The sequence below is a fragment of the Rana temporaria genome, chromosome 9 (genome assembly GCF_905171775.1).
Source record: "Rana temporaria chromosome 9, aRanTem1.1, whole genome shotgun sequence".
NCBI lineage: Eukaryota > Metazoa > Chordata > Amphibia > Anura > Ranidae > Rana > Rana temporaria.
Window position 1 is genome coordinate 104,977,480 of NC_053497.1, and position 12,153 is coordinate 104,989,632.

Consider the following 12,153-nt stretch of genomic DNA (forward strand, 5'->3'; position numbering starts at 1 on the left):
AATAGGTGAGATACGGTACTCTCTAAGGGATCTAAGGGTTATTCCACAGGGATGCAGCAGACACTGTAACTTTCCTCATTAGAGCACTGCAAGTGCATCAGCTGGTTAACTTGAACACAGACACTCCCATTCAGGCTTCATTTTTCAAGTATACAGTTGAACATACAGCTTTTTATTTAAAATCAGAAACCGGTCTCTGCTACAAAGTTTGTTAAAATCCTTGCATTGTACATAGATCAACTAGAGGGGATTTTTTTTCTCAATAAAAGTGGAGTTACTCTTAAAGTGCGCTATTTTCTGTCTGTTTGTAGCTTGTGAACAGAGTGGACCAGTTTGTAGTGGATTACAGTCTTGAAGATGGAAAAGTTGTTCTCCACTTTGATTGGGTATGTAATCTTTATAGATAAAGCCATAGTTAGCTTGATGTTCCTCATAATATATTTCACTGTTCTCTCTGCTCTCTCTGACACAGATCGGATCCGATGAGTATGTCTGTGCCACTCTGCTGGTCAGGAAGATGTTCAAAGTATCTTTGATAAGCCCTGGGATCTTTAAAGTGTACGAATTCCGAGCACCAGGTAAGTGGAGTCAAAGGAAATGTGTATAGAGCGACTCTAGGCATCAAAGCAACACAGGAGACTCAGAAATGAGGTCCACTAAGTGGGCTTCCTGACCTTTTTTTTAGAATGTTTCCTGGAAAGAGCCAACCATTAACTGATCTACTGAATGCTACTTTCTGACTACCATTTTATTGATTCAACACCAAATGCAGTGTGATCATCTATAGCAGCCTTTCTCAACCAGTGTGCCGCGGCACACTGGTGTGCCGTCAGAGGTTCTCAGGTGTGAACTGAGGAGTGTGCTGTGCTCTCTGCTTCCCCATAGAGTGCAGTACCCGGCTGAATGAGGAATCTGGAAAGGTACTGAGCTAGAAGCTAGATTCATTTTAAAATGGCTGTATACATGTGTCTGTCTGTGTGTTTGTGTGTGTGTGTGCGTGTGCACATGTGAGTGTCTGTCTGTGTGTGTGTATTTATGTATGTGTGTAAGCATGTGTGTAAGCATGTGTTTATGCGTGTGTAAGCATGTGTCTGTATGTGTGTATGTTACTTTTAATCCTGACCCCCCCCCATTCCTGTACCATCAGAATGGCTTTTGTAGGTAGGGCTTGTTTGATAGAAGCAAGGACTGCTGCTCCTCTGAAAAGCAATCTATGTTGCCTCTTTACCACCTTTTTTAAGCCCGTAAATGCAGGATCACTACACCGCAACCGTGCAATGCACACAGTTGCAGGGTAGTTGAAGTGCAGCCCCATTCACCCTCGGTATACCTCCAGTTGCAGCCACAGCACGTGAACACCCTCAGCTGGTGCCTCTGCAGCTAAAGGTGGAGAAGTTGGGGGTGGTAAAAACAGCTCAACCATGTGGTTTTACCGCCCCTATGACATGTTCCACATTACTTTTACTGCATGAACTGCCATATTGAATAATCTGATTTCCACCCATTTCTGCTACATGTCTTTTTCTTGTGGTATTAGATCAGGCGTGTACAGCCTTCTACAATCCATATGCTGATGACAATCTGGTGAGAGTTTGCACAGGGGAAACGTGTAAATGTATAGAAGGTAATTTTTTCTTTATGTAGAAGCTGTAAGAAATAAATGAGACACATAAGCCATTCTGTATTAGAAGTCATTATCTTTTTCCTGTCTGTCCTTTGCAGGTGAATGTCCCAAACTGAAAACCAAACTGGACATGACAACCACAGAGGATCAAAGAAAGAACGTGGCATGCAAGGGTGATATCACATATGGTGAGAACAACTGTTGGGTGGCATACATGCCTATATTGCACTGTATCATCAGCAATTAAAGCAGCTTTTACATACACACATCAGATATGTAGGGGAGTAAAGATATCACACAGTGGCAGAAATGTTGTTTTACCACTGACATTTCTCACTATTTTGAGTGACTGAAGGACTTCAACAAGGCTAGTTGTGTTGTCAGACTAGGGCAGTTTTGGGGTGCCTACTTGGGGGTGTCTACACTCTACAGACAATGTCTGGTTGTCTAACAAGTAAAAAGGCAATAAACTATTTTAAGGTACCGATAGGTACATGATAGGTACTCTGTCATGATTTTCCAGAAAATAATTTGATACATATTAATCTCAGGTCAGGTGTAGATTTTCTTTCTTGCAAGTCATATCAATGAATTATGAACATATATCTAGATAACATGCAGCTCTTGATAAAAAGTAAGCATATATAACAGTTCATAAAAATGTCCTTATGAAGAGCCGGTCAGAAGAAGGAACATCCTAGCACAAGCTTCAGTAAGACTGACTGAACCACACAACACCACTTTTATAAGGCAGTTTCCCTTAGGCCCCATACTCACGACCAAACATGTCTGCTGAAACTGGTCCGCGGGCCAGTTTCAGCAGACATGTTCGGTCGTGTGTGGGCGCGAGCGGGCCGAATTCCAGCAAACATTTGCCCGCCGGGCCTTTTCCCAGCGGACAAATATTCCTGGACGTGTTTTAAAACCGTCCGCTGGAATCCTGCCCGCTCGGACATGTACGGTCGTCAGTACAGACCTACCGTACATGTCCAGGCGCCCGCCGTCCCTCGCATGCGTCGAATGACTTCGATGCATGCGTGGAAGCATTTTAAAGGCGGGCCGCCCACGTCGCTGCGTCATTGCCGCGGCGACACCGCGTCATCGACGCGGCGACACCGCGGACACGCCCCGCGTATTGTTTACGCGCGGACTTCTGTACGATGGTGTGTACAACCATCGTACAGAAGCCCTCTGGCAGACATGTATGGTGAAAACGGTCCGACGGACCGCTTTCACCATACATGTTTGTTCGTGTGTACCCGGCCTAACCGGACAGAATAGACCCTCAAATTATAGAGCGGTCAAATGTGCATTGTTGTCAGCAGATGGAAAACCTCAATCCAAAAGGAACTGTATCCACATCACATGGAAAAATCCAAGCAGATATTAAGGAGCCAGTACTTTAAAGAAAACCATGTAAAATTCCAATAGCCAGCACCAAAGCACCCTTCATTATCTAATGTTGGTACGGATTACCGTGTCCAACTATGAAACATCCGCCAAGGCCAACCCGGAACCCAAACAGAAGCCTACTAGAATTATGAACATAAACGGTTATCCTCATTCTATTAGAATTTTATTTTTTTTATTCATTTTTCATACAGTATATAAAGTGCAGATTGTCCAGTTGGAAGAAGATGGAGATTTTGTGAAATATACAGCAAAGATCTTGGATATATTCAAGGAAGGTGAGAACATCGGGCTTTAAATGAGGGCAGAAAGCAAAAGAGTTATTCAATAACAAAGTTTCATTCATTTTATGAAAATCGAAAAAAAAAAAAAATCTGCTGACTTTTAGCCAACTTTAAAGCGGTGGTTCACCCTCATTACCAACATTCTAGCATTAAATTAAGCATAGTAGTGCGAGCTACAGTATGCCTTTATTTATTTTTTTAGCCCCGTACTCACTGTTTAATCCTATAGTGAAGATTCCGACTCCCCGCGGGGAATGGGCGTTCCTATCCAGAGGGAAGATGATTGACGGCCGGCTATGGCACGTCACGCTCCCCGAAGATAGCCGGAGTAGGTCTCGGCTCTTCACGGCGCTATACGGCGCCTGCGCACAGACTATTCGCAGGCGCCGTGAAGAGCCAAGTCCTATTTCGGCTATTTCCGGAGAAGCGTGACGCGCCAGAGCCGGCCGTCAATCATCTTCCCTCTGGATAGGAACGCCCATTCCCCGCGGGGAGTCGGGATCTTCACTATAGGATTAATACGGGGCAAAAAAAATAAATAAAGGCAAAAAAAAAAATTTATAGGGTGAACCCCCTCTTTAAGTTTGGTCAGATCTTCTCAACATAGCCACCCACAAGCTTTAACCATAATTTTACCCTTAACAGTTTGATAATTAGAAAAACATGCATTCCACATTATTAAAGCAGTTTAAGCCCAGGTTCACACTAGGTACGTTTTGCTTCGATTTGAGATGCAATTTCACATGTGAAATCGCATCTCAAATCGGCGGCATTTGCCGGCAATTGTCGGCAATAACACCGTCCTAATCGGTGCGACGCCGCATCTGCGGCGCTGCACCGATTTCAAAAAGTAGTTCCTGTACTACTTTTTGCGATTTCTGGCCGCGATTTACATTGACATCTGCACAGATGTCTCTTAAATCGCGGCCGAAATCGGGACTGCCGGCGGGAGTGAAATCGTGCTAGTACAGCTGAACTCGCACGGCTTCACTCCCGCAGCCCAGTGTGAACCAGGGCTTAAACCCAAAACCAAAAATGTATTAGGTTGCAGCTTAACAATCATGAGATGTGGTAGCTGATTCAGTTTTCTTTTCTTTGTCTTTTTTGCTCTGTTTTCACCTGCTAGTCTGGCCAGTAACACACCTCCTGTATTTTTGAGACAATACTCTTAAAGTTCCACTTTAATGCATTTTTAGTCTCTTCTCCCAAAGTTTTTATTCCAAGCTGATGACTAGCAGTGATCAGATTTTCCTAAATAGAAAAAGATTTACCCACATGGGGGACATTTTTACAGCCCAAATAAGAACCCTTTAGTTCTGTTTGGAAATATTGTCTTCAGTTGAGATTAAGGCTGGGTTCACACTATCTTCATGTGCGGCTCACAGCAGGGGTCCGGTGCGTCCTTGTTCACAGGTCCAATTTCAGCACAAATTTTGGGCTGAATTTGGACCTGAAACAGACTAAAAGACACACAGCGGAGAAATGTGAACTGGCTCCATAGAGAGCCGGTCAAAATATCCTTCTATTGTGAATTGGATGCCCAAGGGGGCTTTTATCACCATGGATGCTGAAATGTCCATATTAAAGTAGAACTATAGGCAAAGCTTTGTTTTAATTTTGGATAGAGTAAGGGAGGGGTATAACCCCTGGTGATGTATTTTTTACCATTTGTGCCCCATTTGAGAGATTTACATTCACGTCCTGTCCCATAGCCAAAACAGGAAAAACAGGAAATGATAGGAAATCCCTGCAACCTAAGGGAACCCCTTGGAGACCCCTAGGTCACCAGAACTAGTGTCCCCATTGGAAGATTTCCCCTCCATTACTTTTCTGGGTACAACCTCCCTAATGAGGACATAGACTGAAATAAAAACCTGACAGGGGTTCAAATTAATCTCAACTCCATCCAAAACTAAAGAAAGTTTTGTCTTTAGTTATACTTTAATGTTTGTTAACCACCTGATCCTGTAAAAATTGGTTGGAGGCTGATACCCAGTCTTTAGTTGACACACATTTCACCCCCCGGTTTGGTTCACAGCAGAACATGCGAACACCATTAAAGTCTATGGGACATGAAGGTGAAAAGTGCTAATTTTAATATGCAAGTTATTATCATAAAAAGTGTTTGGGGACCTGGGTCCTGCCCCAGGGGACATATATCAATGCAAAAAAATGAATTTTTTAGAGAGCAGTGATTTTAATAATGCTTAAAGTTGAAACAATAAAAGTGAAATATTTCTTTAAATTTCGTACCTGGGGGGTGTCTATAGTATGCCTGTAAAGTGGCGCATTGTTCCCATGTTTAGAACAGTCCCTGCACAAAATGACATTTCTAAAGGAAAAAAAGTAATTTATAACTACTCGCGGCTATAATGAATTGTCGGGTCCCAACAATACAGATACAAGTCCCTTCAGGTCTGGTATGGATATTAAGGGGAACCCTGCAAAAAAAAATCAAATGGAGTAGGGGTCCCCCTAAAAATACATACCAGACCCTTATCCGAGCACACAACCTAGCAGGCCGCAGGAAAAGAGGGGGGACGAGAGAGCGCCCACCTACTGAACCATACCAGGCCACATGTCCTGAACATGTGGATGCTTTGGGGTCTGCATCCCAAAGCACCATGTCCCCATGTTGATGGGGACAAGGGCCTCATACCCACAACCCTTGCCTGGTGGTTGTGGGGGTCTGCCGGGGGGGGGGGGGGGCTTATCGGAATCTGGAATCCCCAGATCCTGGACCCCCTCCCCTGGTGAATTGATAAGGTGTACATTGTACCACTACCATTTCACAAAAAAAAAAAAAAAAGTTTAAAAATTGTAAAAAACACAAGACACAGCTTTAGACAAGTCCTTTATTAAAAAAGAAAAAAAAATTCCAGCGATGTAATCCATTCTTGACTTGGGATACAGAAAAAACGCAGCCGTGACTCGATCCGCCTCTATGGGAGTTGCCCGCCGAATGACGCTACACCCACCGTGACACCCTGCCCCCCCTTTGACGCAACGGGGGTTTTATCCGTTTTTTAAATGACTTTTATCTGTATTGCCGAGACCTGACAATTCATTATAGCCACAAGCAGTTTTAAATTACTTTTTTTCCTTTAGAAATTTAATTTTGCGCAGGGACTATTATAAACAAGAGGAAAATGCGCCACTTTACAGGCATACTATAGACACCCCCCAGGTACGAAATTTAAAGTAATATCTCACTTTTGTTTTTTCACTTTAACCAGTTCCGTACCAAGCTTGTCTATGTGGACAGCTTTACCCCGGGCGCCTGTATACATTAGATGTGCCTCTTTTAATCAAAAACCATGCGAGTTGCTAAATGTTGTACTGTACCTTCATTAAATGTAACCATATTGCTACACTTAGAGGCGCCTCTCCTCTCTTTTTAATCCTATTCTGGAGGCTGCCATTTGTGGATGGACATTTTATAGTTACACAACTTATCACATTGCTATAATCTTTTGATATGGACTTTAAACTGAAGGACTTATGAATACATGGTTGTGGAACGAATCATTTGAGTTTCCATTATTTCTTATGGGGATATTTGCTTTAATAAACAAGTAGTTTGGATTACAAGTATGTTTCCGGAAACAAACAAATGCTCGCAATTCAAGGTTTTACTGTAATTGCTTTCCATCTCAGCTGAGATCACCGACACTATGGGGTTTATTTACTAAGCTGGAGAGGACAAAATTTGTCACAATTCTGCAGAGAAACCAATCAGCTTCCAGGTTTTATTGCTAAAGCTTAATTAAACAAGCTGTTAGGTTTCTCTGCAGAATTGTGACACATTTTGCCTTCTCTAGCTTTAGTAAATAAACCCCTATCTGTCCTAATGACAATTGAAGGAAATAATATAGAGACATCATATGATCAGGGGACTGATGTATTACGCTTCTAAAGTGACTTATGATAGTATTGGTGGATACAATTAGTCACAAAAAAGTTTCACACAATACCACTCAACCTCAGCCCATCCTCTGTCTGCATTGCAGCAGATTATTTGTTATAGCATTGCTATCCTAATGCCATTTCCAGCCATGTCAATCACCACAGAATCTGTTTTTCTGAGGCATCCCATGCCTGCTGCTGAGCACTTACATTTATGTTCTCACCTTCAGTCACTGCACTGGTCAAAGCAAACAAACAGATACGCTTCATCAAGAAGAAAACATGCAGCAGTTTTGATCTAGAGAATGGGCAGCAGTACCTGATCATGGGGAAAGACGGAATCCAGATCCGGGAAGAGCGAGAGTACAAGTAGGTGTTTCTTTTGTTTTTGCCAAAATACCTGAAGCATAATTGCAGACCTGCTCCCCACTGCCTGCTCTGCATTCACGTGTGGCTATCAGCTCCCTCTAGTGTTCATGGCAGCCCATCAGTGCTGTCTGTCCGCCACCTGCTACATGGCATCCTTCTTTGAGAGAGAAGTCACACAATGAATGACCTTGATTTGACTAAGGGGTTAGTGATATTTCAGTCACAGGTTTTACCTGCTGGTTTCTTATACCTCTGGGCTCTCTGGTGGTTTGATCTCCCTGTCATGTTCATTATCAAACCACCTCCTTACCTAACAAACTGTAGAACAGGCATGTAGACAGGTTTCAACCTCCTGAATAAGTGGCACATGCACTGAGCCAGCCTTAAGGAATAATAAGCTTAGAATATTAGCACTGGACCTAGAGACAATCTGATCCTTGCAGTCTCTCCATTGTACTTCCAAGGTCCTCATTCTGATGTGGGGTGGGTCAGCAATCTGATCCCTGCAGTCTCTCCATTGTTCTTCCAAGGTCTTCATTCTGATGTGGGGTGGGTCAGCAATCTGGTCCTCGCAGTCTCTCCATTGTACTTCCAAGGTCCTCATTCTGATGTGGGGTGGGTCAGCAATCTGGTCCTTGCAGTCTCTCCATTGTTCTTCCAAGGTCTTCATTCTGATGTGGGGTGGGTCAGCAATCTGGTCCTCGCAGTCTCTCCATTGTACTTCCAAGGTCCTCATTCTGATGTGGGGAGGGTCAGCAATCTGATCCCTGCAGTCTCTCCATTGTACTTCACAGGTCCTCATTCTGATGTGGGATGGGTCAGCAATCTGGTCCTTGCAGTCGCTCCATTGTACTTCCAAGATCTTTATTCTGATGTGGGGTGGGTCAGCAATCTGGTCCTTGCAGTCTTTCCATTGTACTTCCAAGGTCTTCATTCTGATGTGGGTTGGGTCAGCAATCTGGTCCTCGCAGTCGCTCCATTGTACTTCCAAGATCCTCATTCTGATGTGGGGTGGGTCAGCAATCTGGTCCTTGCAGTCTTTCCATTGTACTTCCAAGGTCCTCATTCTGATGTGGGGTGGGTCAGCAATCTGGTCCTTGCAGTCGCTCCATTGTACTTCCAAGATCTTTATTCTGATGTGGGGTGGGTCAGCAATCTGGTCCTTGCAGTCTTTTTATTGTACTTCCAAGGTCTTCATTCTGATGTGGGTTGGGTCAGCAATCTGGTCCTCGCAGTCGCTCCATTGTACTTCCAAGATCCTCATTCTGATGTGGGGTGGGTCAGCAATCTGGTCCTTGCAGTCTTTCCATTGTACTTCCAAGGTCCTCATTCTGATGTGGGGTGGGTCAGCAATCTGGTCCTTGCAGTCTTTCCATTGTAATTCCAAGGTCTTCATTCTGATGTGGGGTGGGTGCAGCTGCTGACACCCGCTGTGGTCACTAACATTTTCTAGTGGTAATGACAATTTGGAGTTGCTCTAAGGTCATAGCTGCACAGCATATTTTTCAAAAGCATTTCAGAATTGTTAATTGTTATGGACCTAAAGTGTGTGTCCAGCACTATGAAAGAGGGTTGATTCTGCTATATGAAGCTTTGCTAAACTGGACCTATTCTCCTGTCTGTAATATTGCAGGTATGAGTACCCGCTGGATTCCAATTCCTGGATTGAGTGGTGGCCAGATGCTTCTTGTACCAGCCGACAATGTAAGCCTTTTGTGGATTTGCTTGAGGGCGTCACAGAGAGTATTTTGCTGGAGGGATGTCAGTAACCTTCTCTACACATCCTGACCAGTTACTATATTGTATATCTCACTTTCTCTGTTCTGTTCTTCTATAGTGTGATACAAACCATTTGTCTGTTGTATTCTATCTGCAAACAAATCAGATTGGACAGTGTAAATAATAAAAAAAAAATGATTCCAAAGCTTGTCTCAGTCCACTTTCTGTTATGGGCCCACAGATCGGGTCATCTTTACAATGTGTGTGTGGGGGGGGGGTGGGGGCGGGATTGTTGGCCGACAACCAACAAACACAGACTCTAGAGTCACTCTCACAGAGTAAATGCTCACAAGCCTAGTAATGACAGCCATAGATGATATGATTTTCTTTCTTGCAAACAAGGGTCAGTGTTGATGGGGAAATCCCTCCCATGGAGCAATTATTACTACTGGTGGAAGGGCCACAGGGAGCCATTCCTGCCAGAGAGCACAGTGATTATTGCTCATGGCTATAGTCACTGGCAATACTTGCATCCTAAAAATCTGATATGCTGGATGTACCTAACGTTGACCATTGACAGTTCGAATCTCTGCTGGTTTAGCAGAGACCAGCTGAAATTCGTCTCATGTATGGGCAGGCTAATTGTACCAAAATCAATTCATTGATCAACTTGGGTACAACCAGCATGTTTGATTTTTAGGATGCAATTATTCCCCCATCAACACTGACTGATGGGGGAATCAAACTATTTTCTTCCCTGCAACCTGTGGACATGGGTGTAGGAACCCTTACAAATCTGGAGGGGACAGCATTTTTACTCGCCAGGTATATTCTTATTCAGTAAACTGGGAGTTGTTTGCGAATTTGCCTTTTATAAATAACCCCCAATGTGTTTTGTAGAGCATAGAGGGTTCTAAACGGCCATCGGGAGTAGAGCGCTGTCACTTGTAAATACAGCAGCGCATCTGTATTTACAAGTGACAGTAGAGAGGATTTTTCACCCCCCTGTTACCTATGCGCTTAGGGTGACCACATTTCCAAACTGCCATTCAGGGACACCACTCCCCCCCCCCTTCTTGAGGGACCTGTTTCGTGGAACAAACTTTTTCCAATGACCGAGGGGTGGAGGCAACTGGCGGTTGGGTGGTGGCGTGCGAGGTGGAATGTAGTCTCGGGAGTTGATGGGGAATTTGGCAGCTGGTGATTTGTTGAGTTAATGGCTGGTGTTAGCACTTTATTCATCCTGACACCATGCTTGATATGGTGTCAGGATGATCAAATCACATTATTTCTGTTACTACATTGTAATATATAATGAAATAGTTGAACTCACCATAATGCAGAATCAGTGGGAACCCTGAGCTTGTCACCAGATGCAGAGTGTCCAATTTGTCCACTGCAACATCGCAGTCCCGCTATACGTCGCTATTTGCCACCATTATGAGTAGAAGAAAAATAAATAAAAATTCCATAAATGTTCCATGTAGACGCTATAACCATATAGGCGCAAACCAATCAATATACGCTTATTGGGATTTTTTTTACCAAGAATATGTAGCAGAATACGTATTGGCGATTTTTTTATTGGATGTTTTATAGCAGGAAAAATATATATATACACACACACATTTTTTAAATTGTTGGTCTTTTTTTGTTTATAGCGCAAAAAATTAAAACCGCAGAGATGATCAAATACCACCAAAAGAAAGCTCTATTTGTGGGGGGGGGGGGGGGAAAGACGCCAATTTTGTTTGGTTACAGTCTCGCATGACTGTGCAATTGTCAGTTAAAATAACGCAGTGACATTTTGCAAAAAATGGCCTAGTCATTAAGGAGGGGTAAATCTTTCAGAGAGCAAGTGGATAATAAGGACTGTTTCTTTAATGAACTGTCTATAACATGGAACCCCTCCATACATTAGGGACTGTGCTTATCGATCAGGGATTAGAACTATGATAGTTACACTTGGTAGAGGGACAGAAGACAATACAAGAACAGAGGGGTAGGTTTCTAAAACAAGGACTGTCCCTATTAATCAGGGATAATGCCATACACAGTAGTGGGTGAAGGAGGGGGACTGGTCTCTAGGTCAGGGGCTGCCTCTCTGTGTACAGTGACATGCTGTGATTGGGTGAGCAGTCTCTTTGCACACAGACAGTTTTGTTTTGTGTCTCAGTGTAGCACAGATAGGCAGTAGACATGTACAAACACACTGACAGCTGTACATTCCCCCCTCCCTCCTGAGCACTTGTTCATGGTCCCCTCACAGTGATTTATGATTGTTCTAGCACGGCCACCGCGGAGCATTCCAAGCTGGCAGGTTAGGGAGGGGGGAGATAAAGAAAGTAACTGACAAGGAGGCACAGGCTCATCCATCAAACAGACAGCTCTATAGAACTCCTAAAACTCCTTGGTGTGGGCAGAGGCTGGCAGGTCCCCCCCCCCCCTACTATAATAACACTCACTGTGTGCAGTGTGATCAGGAACATCGCTGGTGTCAGCTGCTCGTGCTGTGAAGAGTCAGACTCAGGTGCCCAGTGGAGACTGAAGTGAAGCAGCATAGACTCCTGTGTGGGATGCCGTGAGTGGGGCCCCCACAGACAGCCCAGATGCACTTGCCAGACGATAGATGAGGACATGCAGCATAGTGGAGAGCACGTGGCGCGGAGGAGGAGGAAGTTAACTCCTCCTCCGCTTTGAGTGCTGAGCAGGGAGTCGCATCCATGACGTCACTGGTTGCTACACGCCGGGCGGCTGTAGCAACCAATATCCAGTAGAATTTCAGGTAGAGGCGGAGGTGGGGTGAGTTTCACTGTATTGTCCCGGGATTAATGTGGAAGT

At 44.1% G+C, this 12,153-nt stretch overlaps 1 protein-coding gene across 2 annotated transcripts in view; it reads left to right on the forward strand.

Moving 5' to 3' along the window:
- The window catches only part of C5 (complement C5), a 138,527-nt gene extending 129,010 nt beyond the window's left edge, over nucleotides 1-9,517 (forward strand). For both annotated transcript variants that reach the window (XM_040324047.1, XM_040324048.1), the window contains exons 35-41: nucleotides 312-386; nucleotides 473-578; nucleotides 1,538-1,624; nucleotides 1,723-1,812; nucleotides 3,229-3,312; nucleotides 7,455-7,593; nucleotides 9,227-9,517. In XM_040324047.1, the coding sequence (XP_040179981.1) occupies nucleotides 312-386; nucleotides 473-578; nucleotides 1,538-1,624; nucleotides 1,723-1,812; nucleotides 3,229-3,312; nucleotides 7,455-7,593; nucleotides 9,227-9,362 (717 nt within the window). In that variant the 3' untranslated portion in view covers nucleotides 9,363-9,517. The remainder of the gene's footprint in view (nucleotides 1-311; nucleotides 387-472; nucleotides 579-1,537; nucleotides 1,625-1,722; nucleotides 1,813-3,228; nucleotides 3,313-7,454; nucleotides 7,594-9,226) is intronic.
- Nucleotides 9,518-12,153: the final 2,636 nt, after the last annotated feature.